Source organism: Nuphar pumila, chromosome 2, assembly GCF_984573655.1.
Source record: "Nuphar pumila chromosome 2, dmNupPumi1.hap1.1, whole genome shotgun sequence".
NCBI classification, from domain to species: domain Eukaryota; kingdom Viridiplantae; phylum Streptophyta; class Magnoliopsida; order Nymphaeales; family Nymphaeaceae; genus Nuphar; species Nuphar pumila.
In genome coordinates this window covers 85,138,378-85,156,142 of record NC_143250.1, presented here as the reverse complement: position 1 = coordinate 85,156,142, position 17,765 = coordinate 85,138,378, and the positions used below count along the sequence as shown (strand labels likewise).

The 17,765-nt window shown below is 35.7% G+C and overlaps 1 protein-coding gene across 2 annotated transcripts in view; it reads left to right on the top strand.

The window, feature by feature from the left end:
• Nucleotides 1-3,335, top strand: part of LOC149845910 (sphingoid long-chain bases kinase 1-like) — a 32,618-nt gene extending 29,283 nt beyond the window's left edge. For both annotated transcript variants that reach the window (XM_089996070.1, XM_089996072.1), the window contains 2 exons: nt 1,742-2,673; nt 2,823-3,335. In XM_089996070.1, the coding sequence (XP_089852196.1) occupies nt 1,742-2,673; nt 2,823-2,972 (1,082 nt within the window). In that variant the 3' untranslated portion in view covers nt 2,973-3,335. The remainder of the gene's footprint in view (nt 1-1,741; nt 2,674-2,822) is intronic.
• Nucleotides 3,336-17,765: the final 14,430 nt, after the last annotated feature.

The window sequence follows — 17,765 nt, the reverse complement described above, 5'->3', positions numbered from 1 at the left end:
GTCATCCATGCGAGTTGAACTAGAAATGCTTAAGTGATGTTTGCATTCATGCAATATCCTGTTACAGTTTCTGTCGTGCTTGTCTTGATGCATGATGTCCAAGGCTTGATCTGAGCCAAACGCTCTGTAGTGGAAAACTGTAATTTCTTCTTTTTTTCACATCTGACCCTTCAGATGCGATCTACATGTTTGGTTTAGTAGAAACCGGCTCTTGGATCATGCTTTTCTACCATATAGTTTAGATTTTCAAGGGATCGAAAAATCAATGTCTTACTATGTGCTGAATTTTTTACCCGTAAAAAAATATATTTTTACAGTAAAAAAATACAATCCAAGTGTCTTTATTCCTGACCATATTGAACACATCAATGGGGTCATATTTGGTCAATGCAACCTGCCTCTTTGACTTTCAGCTAGGGGTTCCAAACTCACAACTACAGCAAATATTTTCCTATATGTATATATAATAGGATTGGGAGTATATTTGAACCAGCTTAGGTGTGAACTGCATATGGATGGGCCACTTTCGGTGTGTTTTTTGTAAATCTGGCACCACAGATGTGTTTAGCATGGTCCATTTGTTAAGAATTGACACTTGGATCGTGTTTTTTGACAAAAAAAATATAATTTTTGAGCCTTGATTATTTATGAAAAAATTGGGCAGTTGATTTTAAAACATATAAAAAGCTACTCAGAATTGGACAACCCAAGAGTCAATTCCTATGAAATCAAGCATGTAGATCACATATGTACTATCAGATTTCAAACAAACAAAAATCTTGAAAACCTTCATTGGTACCTAGTTTGCACCCACACCCTATATATATATATCAGGTTAACATTTGGTGCTATTGAAGGCACAAAATTATATGGAACTATTGAGCTGAAAATCATAAGTTTTAGATTTCTTCTAAAACTTATGATTTTTAGCTCAATAGTTTCATATAATTATGTGCCTTCAATAGCACCAAATATATATATATATATATATATATATATATATATATATATATATATATATATATATATATATATATATATATATATATATATATATATATATATATATTGGTGGGTCCTAATTACTACCAGTCTTATTTCCTAATCATTCGCTATCCCAACCACTTCAAAAAACATGGTTGCAAGTGCTTTTTGCTTAAATCTGAGTCTATAGACGTGTTTATCATTGCTTATACCAAAAATCATGCTTTCTGTAGATTCAAGTTGACTGGATTTTTTTAATAATCAAGTTTTAGTTGCAATATGAGCTGTTCATGTTTTATCACTCCAAAAACACATCTAAACATGAAAAATTCCTCATCTTGTGCATGTTCTCTATTAAGTAAGCTACGTAGAATGCATCTATAAGTTAGATTAAGCTTCTGCTTCTGTTTTTGCAAGCTGTTCAGGATGGTTGAGAGATTTGTTAGTATGTGAAAGACAGGTTGAAGATGAAATTTAAACCTGCTGCCTTGTTTTTGCAAGGAGATCCCACTATGCCAGACACTTTTTACGTCAAATCAACTGTACAGCGATATACATATGTAATTTATTTAATTTTCAACAAGTTTAAACTATAGTTTAAACACTGCCTCGAGCTTGGCTTATTTGCCTAAAGCCTTTTATTTGGTTAAGTTTGGGCTTGCCTTGTTGCTTCTTGTGTTCCCGTTTGAAACTGCACTCATTTTTCTTGGGTGAGGTATGCTGTTGTAAAGGCTTTTATTGATTTTTCTTGTTGCAGTGCTAGAGCTCTCTGAGAAGTATCAAAAGCGTTTTGGTCCTCTTCGCTACCTTGTAGCGGGAGTGCTCAAATTTTTCTGTTTGCCAAAGTACAGTTTTGAGGTGGAATATCTTCCTGTGTCAAAAACTACACCAGATGCTGAAGGGACCGTGCCAGCGCATGGAGAGCACCGAGATTCATCAATCTTGTATCCAGATATCATGAGAAGGCCTATCCCTAGGGCGTCAAGCTTATCAAGTATCGACTCCATTTTGACTCCGAGTCAAATGTCAGGGGATCTAGACACAACTTCCAGTACTCTTGCAGGCAGTGAACCTTCAGATATTGTCCGTGGTATAGACCCCAAAACTAAGCGCATGTCTTCTGGTAGAAGCAATACAACCCATGAACCAGAAGAAGTTCTGCATCCCCAGCTGCAACTGTCAGCAACCCCTAACTGGCCACGAACAAGGTCAAAATCAAGGACAGATAAAGGTTGGACTGGTTTGACTTCCACAAATGATTCTCGGGGTTCCTGGGGGAATACAGCAGGAAATGACAAAGAAGATATTTCATCAACAATTTCAGATCCAGGACCAATCTGGGATGCAGAACCAAAGTGGGACAGTGAACCCAACTGCTTTCCCGAGGACCCAGTTCAGCTGCTTGCGTTGGGTGGTGATATAGAAACAGGAATGAAACATGAAGTTCCAAAACAAGAAGAGAAGTGGGTTTCTCAGAAAGGGGAGTTTCTCGGTGTGTTGCTCTGTAACCACTCATGCAAGACCGTGCAGAACTTGAATTCACAGGTGCTGGCTCCAAAGGCAGAACATGATGACCAGGCATTGGACTTATTGCTAGTTCATGGGAGTGGCAGGATAAGGTTATTGAGATTCTTTTTGCTAATGCAATTCGGCAAACACCTTTCGCTGCCCTTTGTGGAGTATGTGCAGGTACGTCTATATGCATTTTTAGATAAAATTTTCATGAAATGCAATTATCTGCGCATCGAAATTGCTCCTATATGATTATCCTGACCTCGCGTTATCTGAGAAATTGTGAAAACTGCTGTTAACTATCTGGAGATCCAATGGTGATGCAGGTAAAGTCATTGCGGCTTACACCTGGAAAAAATGCCAATAATGGATGCGGCATTGATGGTGAGCTTCTTCCCATGAATGGGCATGTTGTTGTGTCGTTGCTCCCTGAACAATGCAGACTGATCGGCCGCCCCGCTCGGGACCATGTGTAGCCATCTTCTTTCGAGTCTTTGCTTCTGAAGAGGTGTGCTCTGCTTCCACTTCCGATAACCATTTGGTTGTGGCAGTGGAACGTCCAGAGCATCATGTACCTCTTTCCTTTTTCTCTTTTCTCAGTGCTCATGTAAATTAATGCGTTTCTCTGCCCTCACAAGAGTTAATTATTTTTCCCTTTGTATTTCCCTTCACTTTTTGTAGTCCACCGATTCGAGTAGTATCTCATACACATTTTTTTTTGCCTTGTGTTCTTTAGTTCTGGGTACTATCATGTGAGGATTTCTTACGACTTAGGACAATAATTTCATATTTGTTGCAAACATGGAATATAAGAAAAATACTCCGACTTAACCTTCTGCGGATTCTGTTGTGTCCTGGCCAAGGTTCAAATTATCATTCTTGCCAATCTCCTTGGCCAACACAATTAGCGGAGAAGGATCACAAATGCAATGTGCCGCCGCACATGATCATCCTCCATCTTTTTTTTACAGCCGGTCAGACTGGGCCCCAACAGCAGGTGAAAAGATCATATGATTGCAAATATTTGTGCATTAAGCACCTGATCACCCTCCATCTTGGGGACAGGCCTGTCTGGTGTGGGACCCAAGACCTGATTGAGGGCTATCGGGTGCTTTATGCACAATTTTTTTGTGCAATCATATTGCACCCGATCCGGACTCCTGGGGAAAAAGTGCTGACTCCTTCATCTCAGGTTAGGCTCCCGCTGGGTGTGGAGGTGCCTTTAGCTGGTGGGCTCCGTAAGGGCTTAAGTATTGGTGACCCCACCTGGGGCTTAACTCGCAGAGGGGTGTGCCCATTAACTGATCTGATTCTCAGCGAGGGTTCCTCAACATGAAAAAACAAAATATATACAAATATTGCTACCAGGGAATTTGGGTTCAGGATAGTTTCTATTTTTCTTATTGTGTACGTAGCTCATCTATGAAAATTTCTCATCTGCCATTTTCTTTTGAATTTAAAAAAAACAAGGATAAAATTCGGCTTTCATCGTCTTAATCAAGGGCGGCTCAAGAGAAGTTGAGGCTCTAGGCGAATCCTCCATTTTTTTTATACATAAAATTTTTATTATTTATCAAAGGAATTGCACCTGTTTTTCTTAAATTCTTAATATCCTTCATATTTACTAATTGGGTTCATATATAGGACGTCCCTTCAAAATAGGATCCCTATCTGGATCCTACTAAAGTATATACTCTACTTGGATACATAATTACAATTTAGAATTTAGCTCTTGTCGGAATTTGAGTTAATCTAGAATTGGACTGCATTTCAGATACTAGAATATTGAAATGGAATTAATCCATCCTATTGGTGGTCAGATTAAGATATGGTTTTCTTTACTAGGTAAATGCTAAACATACTCAGTTTGAGATCCAATCCAAACCTTTGGCAACGAGAGCAAATAAAAAACCGACACTCTAACGCCTAAACAAATATTGTTTCATTAAATAATTTGAGGCAATGAACTGCAAGACCATGCAAAAATTTTTGGAAAATGACTGTACAAGTAATTTGATGAGATTTTCCAAAAATCCTACAATTTTCGTTATTCTCTCGATATCTAAAGTCATAAATATCCGACAACGTTAGGGCACCCTTCACAACTGTGAATTTAGGCCTTTTTGTGATAAAATTGTACCACCCATCGGCTAGGTCCAACACTTACTTAGATCCAGAATTACATGTGTTTTATGCAAATTTAGACCAAACGAACTCGCATAAATTTATTTGCAAAATCTCGGTGAAACTGAAACCACAAAAATGATAAATATTACAATCTTTCGCATATAATAAAAAATTGTGTACAATTTTTTGCGAAACACCTCTCGCAAATAATATATTGTTTCACATATATCCTGAAATTACATAAATTTATGTGTGAAACTCCATTTAAAGGGAACCAACAAAATCACAAATATGCTACTTACATATTTGCGATTTTTTTATTATATACAATTTTTCTTAATAGTTGCGATTTTGTCGAATCATATATATACTCGTTTTTGTTCTAAGGTTTTTTCTTCTCGTTTGTGTCTGCAAAGAACTTCTCTGTATAATCCTTACGATGATTCTTGCATTCTGAGGAGGTCACAGTATCATCCTTATAATCGACTTCTACATCTACAAGTTTGAAAGGTAAGTTTCATACAATATATACCTGCATATTCCCATGCGTAGTATTTCTGAGGAGGTTGCGGTATCATCTTTGTGATCGACTTCCGTTCAGTGTTTAATATGTTTATGATTTTTACATAGAAATATATATTGGTGTACATGATTTATGATTGTTTGCTTATCCTTTAATTAATGTTTGTTGTTCTTGTGTTGGAGTAATGTAGCTAGGGTTCACTGTGCAGAAGTATTAAAAGGACTAAAGTACACTATCATAGTTATTGTAGGCAGACAATGATGGCATATGAAAGGGCTAAAGTACACATAGTTCTGATTACACTAATTAAAAATTAATAATGGTCTCCAAAACATTACCTTTAAGGATTTTGTGACTTTGATGTCTCATAAAATTGAATATATAACTTTAACCCTCCGATATAGTTGTTCTTCAAATAATCAAGAATGTTGATAGATGTTGAGGATGATGATGATGTAGAATCAATGATATTTAGTGGTGATGTTTACTTGAAAGTATATAAAGTTAATGAAAAAGCAGTTAAAAAAGGAGTAGTTAATCAATGATATGATATGAATCCTATAGAGAATGTGCATCTATCTTAAGCACCATCTATTGGTCCGAGTCTTTTGCCAATTATCTAACTATCCTAAACAGTGGATGATATTGATGTTCTACATGATCAACATATCACTGCAAAGGATAGGGAACCATGTGAGCAAAGAAGTTCCAGTGATCTTCATCGCAATAATTTGAATGACATGCAGCCTTTTGAGTCATACGTCACTGCTAGGTATAAGTTATAATTTTGATGTAATTCATGGTTGAGATGAGGTGTGAAGATGAATGTGATATTTTGATGGTTAATTTTGAAAGTTAAAAAATAAAGTGATAGATAAAATGAATTTTAATGTAGTTGGTGCAGCCGAACAATCAATTAGTGATAACAACGATCATATTGATAATGCAGAATCAGATGATATCGATGATGATAAGCATACCATGACATTGAAGAATGCAGACCCTTGGTTCTCGTTCAATGAGTTCTCATATAATGAAGAATAATTGAAAATCATTCAAGCAGAGACATCTAATTTGTATGAGTAATTGCATAATAAAAAGTTTAATGATTGTGAACAATTCCAATGGTTATCAATACACTCAAATGATCGAGACCTTGCTTTGGGCAAAAGGTTTAATGATCTTGAGCATTGCTGTGAGTTTTTAAAAGATCACGTGATTAAAAATAACTATAAAGAAATTTTTTTAAAGAGATGCAATAATAGAATCCCTCCCGTATGCACGAGGAAGAACACTCATATAATGGTTGATTGTCTCTAGAAGATCTATTGCACAAAAGTACGCATAGCAAGTTTCTTTCAAGTTAAGAGGTATGATAGGGAACATACATGTAGTGGATCATTAGACAACATTGTAGTAGAGAAAGTGGCTTGCAAGTGAATTTCAAGTGTTATTTACAAATGCATGTATGATAACCCAAAAACTCTAAGAGAAATCATGAATGACATTAGTTGCGTGGAAGGTATGAAGGTTACTTACAAACAAGCATGTCGTGAAAGAGAACACACTAAGACTGCAATATATGGTTTATTTGAACAATCCTTCAAGATACTTCTTACCTATTTGGATCATCTGATGAATGCTAACTGAGGATCACTAGAATATATTAAGACCGATCAGAAAGATCAATTTAAGTACATGTTCTTATCCTTTTGGCCAAGCATCAATGAGTTTTTGAAAGGATTCCCTCCAGTTCTTATGGTAGATGACATATTCCTAAAAGAAAGATACACGAGTATATTGTTGTTGACCCATAGTATTGACTCATGTGCTAAGATATTTCTGATAACATTTGCAGTTATTGATAAGCCAAAGATTCATTGACATGATTTTTAGAGGTATTAAAACACAAATTCATACACTTCAATAAGTTTAGAGAGAGGAAACTATTGACAATTATCTTATATAGACATTTAGGTTTAAAGTATGTTATTCCCCACACATGACCTACATGTCATATTAGATTTTACATGATGCATTTGATGAAGAACTTTTCAAAAAAATTTGGTTTATCACTCAATGCACTTTAGTAAAGTGCAACTCGATTAACCACGAAACAACAATGCAATTATTTTCTTGACAAAGTTAAGGAACAAAGCACAAACACATACAATTATATTGTCACTGATGTAGATCCAAAATATTGGCTAATTGTTACTTTCAAGCGAAAATATATGAATGCTTAACATCATGGATTCTCACCATATATGACAAACTCCTAGTTTCACTTATTGAAAAGTTTTGTCTCATGCTGATAAAAATTTTTTAGAAAAGAAAGATTGTGTGGCAGCATATAATAGACATTGTGGTGCCTAAGGTCAAAGAAAAACTAGAAGAACTGAAGAAAAAAGCATAATAAATATGTGTGAAGTAGTGCATTGCCTTCAACAATAGTATGAAGTCTGCGACTGATCTCATGGTTATAATGTTGATCTTTAGAGGTGCTTGTTCTCTTGTGAAGAGTGGCATGTTAACAAGATTCCTTGCGAACATACAATCACATGCATTTTGTATAAGGGCAACCTACCAGATGATTACTACAACAAATGGTTTAAAGTTGAATCGTGTTGAGTTGCATATAATCAATATCTATTCTTTTCAATGGCAAATAATGTTCTACACATTGCTTCGGCACATAATATTAATCCTTGTGATGAGATATTTTCGGTAGCAATTATAGTTATTGATAAGGAGTCCAAAGATTCATGGGCATGATTTTTAGATGTATTAAAACATGAATTCATACATTTCAATGAGTTTAGAGAGATAAGAGTATTGACAATTATTTCAGATAGATATCCAGGTTTAAAGTATGTTGTTTCTCACACATAATCTACATGTCATGTTGGATTTTGCATGAAGCATTTGATGAAGAACTTTTCAAAGCAATTTGGTTTACTTTTTAGTGCACTTTGGTGGAGTGCAGCTCAAGCAGCCACAAACAACAATGCAATTATTTTCTTGGCAAAATTAAGGAACAAATCACATACACATATAATTATATTATCACTGACATTGATCCAAAATATTGGGCTAATTGTGACTTTCAAGTGAAAAGATACGGCAGCTTAACATCTAATATAGCAGAGAACTTCAATTCATGGATTCTCACCATACATGATAATCCTCTAATTTTACTTATTGAAAAACTTCATCTTATGCCGATAAAACTTTTTGAGAAAAAAAATATTGCGGGACAACATATGACAGGCATTGTAGTGTCGAAGGTAAAAAAAAAGCTAGAAAAACTGAAGAAAAAAGCAACAAACACGTGTGCAAGTAGTACATTGCCTCCAACAATGGTACGAAGCCCACAATCGATTTCACGTTTACAATGTTGATCTTCAGAGGCACTTGTTTTTTTATGAAGAGTGATATGTTACCAGGATTCCTTACGAATATACGATCACATGCATTTTGTATAAGGGCAACCTACCAGAGAATTACTGCAACAAGTGGTTCAAATTTGAATCGTATCGAGTTGCATATAATTAATATACATTCTTTCTAATGATAAATAATGTCCCATACATCGCTTCACTTACTCTTATAGCTGTTAATCCACCAAAAGTGGTTTGCAAAGCAGGGCAACATAAGGTTAATAGACGATGAACATAATCCAAGAATGTTGTGCCATATAAGTATAGTGTATGTAGTGGGGTTGACTACAAGCGGTGGCACCACAAGTTATAGTATGCATATATATCTAATGTTGTTTAATGAATTGCTTTTTTGTATGTATATCTAATATTTTTTAATTAACTGCTTCTTTATGTGTATATCTAATGTTTTTTAATTAACTGCTTCTTTATGTGTATATCTAGTTTGATATGCATGATCGTACACGTTCTTACAAAAGAAAGGGGTTCAAAGAGCCCCAAGTTTCGAAGAGAAAGGAATAATTGGTCATACATGAAGAATAAGCAATATCCTGAATCATGTCTATATATTTGATATTAATCGTATACAATTTATTTTGTTGTTAAGAACAAGTTAATGCACCCCAAAGCTAAAAAAGTATGAGTTTGGCAAAGAAACTCTCTTGACAAGTGACATAAGTGTTAGTTTTACATATTAATTAATTAATTAATTTATTTTGTTATATTTATACATAATTTTGTTTATTCTTTGTTACCACACTAGATTTACTATGTAACATCTAGCAAGATTCATAGAAGAATCTAAGTGGCTCACAACGGGGATAGAGAAAGAGACAACTTGTTGAAGACCCTTTACCTTACCCTATATTTCTCTATAAGTTATAAAAGCGATGTTTATATTGTTTTACTACCGATTAATAAAAACTAACTGGTAAACCTTGTCTGTTCACAACAAATGGTCACAACAGCGAGGTGAGCCAATTGATTGCTTTGAGAGCAACAACTTGATGTATCATTTTCTTGATACTGACAAGTTATATTTTTACACAACTTTGCATACTTATAAATACATTTTTGCATAATCTAGATTTATGTTGCAACTCTTAATTCCTTTGAGTTCTTTGAGAAATGAACATGAAGAAAAAGAACTTCAAGCTGTACAATTTTACACCAAACACATATTTAGCAGATAAAAACCTCAAACAAATAGTATGATAACATAACTTACTCGATAATGTATTTTTTATGTTTTTGTTATCTCCTTTTTGTGTATGTTTCTTATCTCCTTTTTGTGCATATATGTTATAGGTTCATTTTTTTTTGGCACAATTTGGGTTCAATTATTACAAAGATTGGATGGTGTAGAGAATGAAGGGTATTCCTCAACAAAAGAATGAGTAATTATTTTGCATTTGTTTGTTAACTTATTTTGTACCTGTATATATTTTTCACTTGGTATTTTTTCATTTTACAAGTATGATTGTGGCATATTTGTCATATAATATATGCAATACTTGGGTAAAAACTGGAGATTAAACTTCACGTAGGTATATGTTTATATGTTAGTTGTTTACTAGTTTGAGATGTTCATTATAGTTAGTTGTTTGCTAATAAAAGGATATTTTCAGCAAGATGTCACATATATAAAGAATCGTATAATCAAGTTCTACAAGCACACGAAGGAAATGGCTTCCAAGGATACGAAAGACAATAAAAAGGTGAATATATTAATTAAAGAGGTGCTCAAAGAGTCTATCCAGCTAGCTGAGCTATGAACAATTATGCATATTTATAATAGAACAAGTTAAATTTACATTTAATTGGATGAATCAAATTAAACTTTGACTATAACTTTGTAATAAAGCCCTTGAATTGAAATCAACTTTATAATTGTTAAACCTCAAGTTATCTGATTTTGTGCAAACCAACTGTATTTAGTTCCATGTTAATCATATTGACTTGTCTATATATGGAAAACATTTTTTTAAAACTGTTCAAGTTTTTTTAATCAATAGGATTTTTGCAAATATACTTCACTAGATTTTAGAATATATATGTGAACAAGTATGATATATGCAAATGAGTTAGAAATATTTGCTAAAATTAGTAGTCGAAAGGGAAGCAGTTTGGGAATAGCTAGTTGAGGAGAAAAGACAAAAAAACCCCTAGATTATCTGAAAATAAGTAGGTTGAAAATCATAACGGGTTTATATATGATTCAAGAAATTCACAAAAAATAAGAAATATCGCATATTTATCATAGTTTCACAAATATTTAAGATATTTGCGATATCTGGAGATTCACAAATAACTTTATGAGAGAGAGTGCAATATATGCAAAAACGTCAGCTATTTACGAAATTAGTGGTAAGTCTTTCACATAAAAATTCATGTGATTTCAGGCATTTTGCAAAACAATATGTTATTTGCAAAAACCTCTCTAAAATAACTTTATATGGGAGGTGTTTTGCAAATATTTTATTATATGCGAAAGAGTATGATATTTATGATTTTAGTGGTTTCAGTTTTATCAAGATTTCATAAATAAATTTATGCGAGTTTGTGAGGTCTAAATTCACATAAAAAACCTGTGATTCTGGATTTAAATGGGCATTGGACCTAGTATAATTTTATCACAAAAGACCTAAATTCGCAGTTGCAAAAGGTAAAAGTGTCATAACGATGTCAGGTATTTACGATTTTGAACATCGAAAAAATATCAAAATTTGTAGGGTTTTTACGAAATCACATCGAATTATCCGTACAGTACAATCATTTTCTGCACATTTTTTATAAAAACAAAAAAAAATGGAAAGAAAGTAGTTTTGTCTAACTTGGACTTTTGGTTGGTCGTGGGGGATCCTTCTTTAACCATGTATTTTATCTTTTCTCTTTAAATATTAAAATATTACAAAATTTAAAACACACTCAATTTTTTTTTTCATTCTCTCATTTTTTTATTATTTTGTGACCCACTCTGATTTGCTAAAAAGTTTTGAAAGGAAAAAGGGAGGCCCCCTCCAAAATAGGAGGCCCTAGATGGTGGCCTCAAATATCAAAGAGGTAGCCGACCCAAGTCTTAATCCAAGTTACCATCATAGAGGTGATAATCGTAATCCCTGAAATTGTGGATTACATGAATTAGTATTTCACTCCATTTAGAATTGAAGGGAAACCGCCTCCCCTCCTCCCAGAAAATGATGCAGTATTCTGCAAAAGGTTCAACAAATCTGTTGCATTTAGATATAATAAGACTGTTGATCAATGCTTCGACTTAGTTTGATGGATTGCCAAAGGTTAGGGCAGGCATGGCAACCATAGGGTCCAAAACTCTTTGGCGTTTGCACAGTGTACTTGGAGTAAGGCTCTATTAAGAACTTTGTCGTCTGCTCATCCGGTAGGGGCAACTTGTGAATGTCACCAAGTTGATGGGACGTCACAAATTCGAAACCCATGACTGGTGTCCCACCAGAGAGTACTGTTAGGTGTAAGAAGGGAGGGGAGAGAGAATTCATAAGAAGAAACGTAGGTTGTTTTTCCTTTTTGAAAAAAGTTTGGTTTTGATGACATGGAATAGTCCCATATTGACGGTGTTTGAGTCCGTTGTAGGCTTTATAACCTACATGTAAACTCTTACACTTGTTCCTAAGAACAAGAGGTTGGGATGACTACCACACACACACGCACGTGTGCCCGCCCGAGCCAGGCCGGGCCGGGCTCGAGTTTAGGTTTCGGTAATTGGCCCTTTAAGGCCATATCAAATCAAGACCAAAGTATCTTTTTGCTCAAAGTTTCTGTAAATATTCGGATGCTTTAATGGGTATGAGAAATGATAACGAATCACGACTCATCATAGTCCGTGTTTGTTAAAGAGTCTTGTCTCTTTAGATTCTGTAACGGATCTAGACTCTTCTAAGTCCGTTAACGGGCCTCGACGCCTCAGATTTTGTAACAGGCTCCTTCCACGTTTCATAACCGTTCATGGGTTATAAAAGCGTGGTTAGGGTTGAGGTTAATCAGATCCTAGATGCACAAAATTCTGAAGAAAGGCTCTGCGGTTTTCTCTTTCCCTGTTGCTCTCTCTTTTTCTTTTGAGTTATCCCGAAAGGGTCTTTTTCTGCAACATCAGTTCGTAGAGGTTGTTTTCGAAGGACGATCCGTCGGAGTGCATTGTTCTGATCATCGAGGCTATTGTATCCTGAGGGAAGGACGCCGGACCCTGTTTGCACTGTATGTGGGGGTGAATATTCTCTAAGAGGAGTACTTTCGTATGCCTTAGCCTTTTACACAGTATTAACATATTTTTCTTGTTGTTATTGTGTTTTGTGCATCTGTTTGTGCATATGCTGTTGTCTGGATTTTGGTTTTATGCGGAAACCATCATGCTTGCTCCCTGTTCTTGTTTCGATCAACTGTCGATCATGATTTCAATACTGCTGTATTTTCTGCTTTATGTCATGATGTTGATTGTGAAACTGCGTGATCCAAAAAATGATCCAACAATCTTAGAGAAGATTTTAAGCATTTCGACTTCTTCTGCGTTTTTACCAAAAGTAGACATGTCTGGTATGCCGGAAAAGTTTGTCGGTCAGAATTTCAAGCGTTGGCAACAACGCATGAAAATCTGGTTTACTACGATAGGCTTGTTGTCTGTTCTGGAACTCGACTGCCCTTCAGTTTTTGATACTGACCCTGCTGCGATCACTGTGGCTGTAGAGTGGAAAGAAAATGACAATATATGCTATGGTTGCATACTGTTGGCTCTGTCCAACATGTTGTTCGATGTGTACTGTTCCTCGTCTACCATTACTAAGGGCCTATGAGATCAAACTTGACAAAAAGTATAATACCGAAGACCAAGGTCTTGAAAAGTACTCGGTTGCCAAGTTTCTAAAATATCAGATGGTTGAGGGCAAGTCGGTCACTGAGCAGGCACACGAGTTTCTGTTGTTGCTTCATAGTTTGGCTGAGGCTGATATGAAACTTCCTGAGAAGTTTCAAGTTATGACCATCGTGGAGAAATTTTCTAAGCCTTGGGTAGACTTTGGTATGTCTCTCAAGCACCGTAGGGAGAAGATCTCTCTGGATGATCTTATGGTAGCCATTGCCATTGAAAAATAGCATAGAAGCCAGAAACAGGTCGTGATGCCAACTGAACAGCCTAAGGTGAACATGATGACCGAATCTTTTAAAGGCAAGGGACAAAAACCAAAATCTGTAATGAAAAACCAGTTTAAACCTAAGGCCAAAATCCAGAAAAAGGCAAAGAACAAACCGTGCTGGAACTGTAGGCAGGTTGGACACTGGGCTAAGGAATGTCCTTCTAAGAAGGCCAAAGCTCATGGGACCACAGATGGAACGCCTCAAGTCAACATGGTGACTAAGGTCGTTGGGACCAGTACTGGGTATGTTTCTGTTAACCCACAAATCTATCATGTTTATGAGCCAACTGAGCGGCTGATTGACACTGAGGCTAATATACACGTTTGTGCTGATAAGTCTGTCTTTGTCTCATACTAGGCTGTTGCAGGCAGATTCGTGACTATGGGCAATTCAACGACTGCAAAGGTGTTAGGGATTGGACGCATGGATTTGAAGTTTCCTTCAGGACGAGTTCTATCTTTACACAGAGTGCACCATGTGTCTGTAGTTAGAAGGAACATTCTAAGTGGTTCATGTCTTGTTAGAGAGGGTTATGAATTTAACTTTAAATGTAATAAAGTTGTTATTTTACATTCTGGAACATTTATTGGCAAGGGGTATTTAGATGATGGTTTGTTTAAACTTCGTGTTGAACATGTTTGCAGTGATAAATTAGAAAATGATGTTTCTTTTGATTCATTATCTAATGTTGCATATAAAATAGAATCATCTGATTTGTAGCATAATATATTAGATCATGTGAATTTAAATTCTGTGAAACGCATGATGAACTTGAAAATGATTCCTGAGCATTCCATTGATAAAACTAAAAAATATGAAATTTGTGTGCAAGCAAAACAACGTAGGAAACCATTCCATACGATTGTTAGAGATTCTGAAATATTGGATCTAGTGCGCACAGATATCTGTGAGTTTAATGAAGTGTTAACCAAAAATCATAAAAAGTATTTTATCACTTTTATAGATGATGGCACTAAATATTGTTATGTGTATCTGCTAAAATCAAAAGATGAAGCTTTTGATAAGTTTCTTATTTTTAAGAATGAAGTAGAAACACAATCTGGTAGAAAACTGAAAAGATTGAGGTCTGATAGAGGAGGAGAATATACCTCTAATAAACTCGATGAATATTGCAAATCTGTTGACATAGTTCATGAGTTTACTACTCCATATTCTCCTCAATCTAATGGGATTGCAGAAAGAAAGAATAGAACCCTAACTAACATGATAAATGTTCTACTTAGAAGTTCTAGATTACCTACCTATATGTGGGAGGATGCTCTGAATACGACTTGCCATATTCTGAATAGAGTTCCTCAGAAACATAAGGACAATAACCCTTTTGAACTCTGAAAAAATAAGAAATCTAGCTTAAAATACCTTAAAATGTGGGGGTGCCTTGCAAAGGTACTTGTCCTAGAGCACAACAGAAAGAAGCTGAGTCCTAGAACCATAGATGCTGCCTTTTTGGGTTATGTAGAGAACAACTATGCCTATAAATTCTTAGTAATTAAGTCTGAGATATCTAGCATAGATGTAAACTCTATTGTTGAGCTTCAAGAAGCTATATTCTTTGAGGATGTATTTCCCATGAAAGTTGGTGTACCTCATAATCTTTCGTCTTTAGATATACCTTCAACTTCTGGTTCCATTTCCGAACATATGAAAATGATGACAAATGTGGGGGTAGAACCATCTTGTTCCCATCCTACACCCATTGAGTCTGAGGAACTGATTGAACCTAGAAGGAGCAAGAGACCACAGATTACCAAGGATTTGGGAAGTGACTTTATCACTTACCTTATCGAGGATGATCCTCCCACTTTCTGAGATCAATGGCTTCACCTGAAGCAAGGCATTGGAAAACAACCATAAAGAGTGAAATGGACTCCATTGTCTCTAATGGCACTTGAAAACTGGTTGACCTCCCTCGTGGTAGTTTCACAATTGGGTGCAAATGGATTTTTAAGAAGAAGTTGAAACCAGATGGATCCATTGACAAGTACAAGGCGAGACTGGTTGCTAAGGAGTTCAATCAAAAGGAGGAAATCAATTATTTTGATACCTATTCTCCGGTTACTCAGATGACCACAATTAAAGTGCTTATTGCACTGACTTTCATTATGATCTTTCAGTCTATCAAATGGACATGAAGACCACTTTCTTGCATGGCGAACTTGAAGAAGAGATCTATATGGATCAACCTGAGGGTTTTGTGGCTCCTGGTAATGAAAATAAAGTTTGTAGACTTGTTAAGTCATTATACGGACTAAAACAAGCCCCTAAACAATGGCATGAGAAGTTTGATAATGTTATTTTATCATTTGACTTTGTTGTCAATGAATCTGATAAATGTGTTTATTGCAAAGTTAAAAGTGATGGTTGTATTATTTTATGTCTGTATGTAGATGATATTCTTTTGTTTAGTTCCAATATAGGAATTGTGAATGAGATAAAGTTGTTTCTTAGTAGTAAGTTTGATATGAAAGATATGGGTGTTGCAAATGTGATCTTAGGCTTAAAGTTGTCTCGTTCGGCTGAGGGGATAGCCATTTCTCAATCTCACTTTGTTGAGAAACTACTTGAGAAATTTGACTATAACCAAGGGAGATCTGTAGCAACTCCATATGACCCTTCTATTCCTCTTCATAAGAATACGACTGGTGTTCTTGTGTCTCAATTAAGGTATTCTCGGATTATTGGAAGTTTGATGTATCTAACAAATTGCACGAGACCAGATATTTCATTCTTCGTGACAAAATTAAGTAAATATACAAGTTGTCCAAATCACACTCATTGGAAGGCATTGGACAAGGTACTTAGGTACTTGAAAGGAACTATTTCCTTGAGTCTGCATTACAAGAGATTTCCTGCAGTTCTTGAGGAATATAGTGATGTGAGCTGGATAGCCATGAACTCTGGGAGTTATGGCATGACAGAGTATGTATTTACCTTGGGTGGCAGCGCAGTCGCCTGAAGATCAGTAAAGCAGACCATCTTGTCTTGGTCTACTTTTGAGGCTGAAATCTGTGCTTTAGATATCACAGGATTAGAAGCTGAATGGTTAAAGGGACTTCTTGAGGAAGTTCCTTTAATGAGCAAACAAATTCCTGCAATTTCTGTGCATTGTGACAATATGGCCATAATTGCAAAGATTAAAAAAACAAAATATAACAAAAAACAGAGAAGACACATCCAAGTCAGAATAAAATCTGTAAGAGAATTTGTGTCTCAGTTAGTGGTTGTTGTGGACTATGTTGGATCCAAAGAGAACACAACTGATCCATTAACGAAAGGACTAGATAAGTCATTAGTCCTGAAATCCAGAGAGGAGATGAGACTGAAACCCATCAGTAGTTCATCTACAGTAGCAACCCAACCTATCTGAGTGGAGATCCCACAAAGTAGGTTCAATGTGGTAATAACAAGCTGTAGGGTGAACTGGATAACACCTTATTTATGAGATACTATGTATCTATATCTATTCTTCTGATTACTCTGGAAAGGTGTTGTAGCTGCAAGTTAAGGAAGAGTTAAAACTCTGAATGGGTTTAAAGCCTTCTAGGCGAGATGTTAGCAGTGCATCTCTGCACCTATGTGAGTGTGACTGTGTGGCTGTAGTTTAAGGAATTGGGTTATTCCTAAAGTCACTCATGAAATAGGATTCAGGCACATGACCTTTATCGCGCCGCCCCTAAAGATTATAAACAGAACCTTTATCGTGTTGTTGCTAATTGACACTCCTACACCAAAGGTTCAAGTTTAAGAATTCAGTTCACTTCGTTCCTGTTGGGGTAAAGTTAGTCAACTAAGGTAGTAGTTCAAACTGGAAGGTACCATTGTTGAAAGCATGATATGTCCTATTGCAGATTGTCTCATCTTGCATCTTGGTTTCTTCCTGTTTCATTCTTTGAATTTGTGGGAGAATGTTAGGTGTAAGAAGGGAGAGGAGAGAGAATTCATAAGAAGAAACGTATGTTGTTTTTCCTTTTTGGAAAAAGTTGGTTTTGATGACG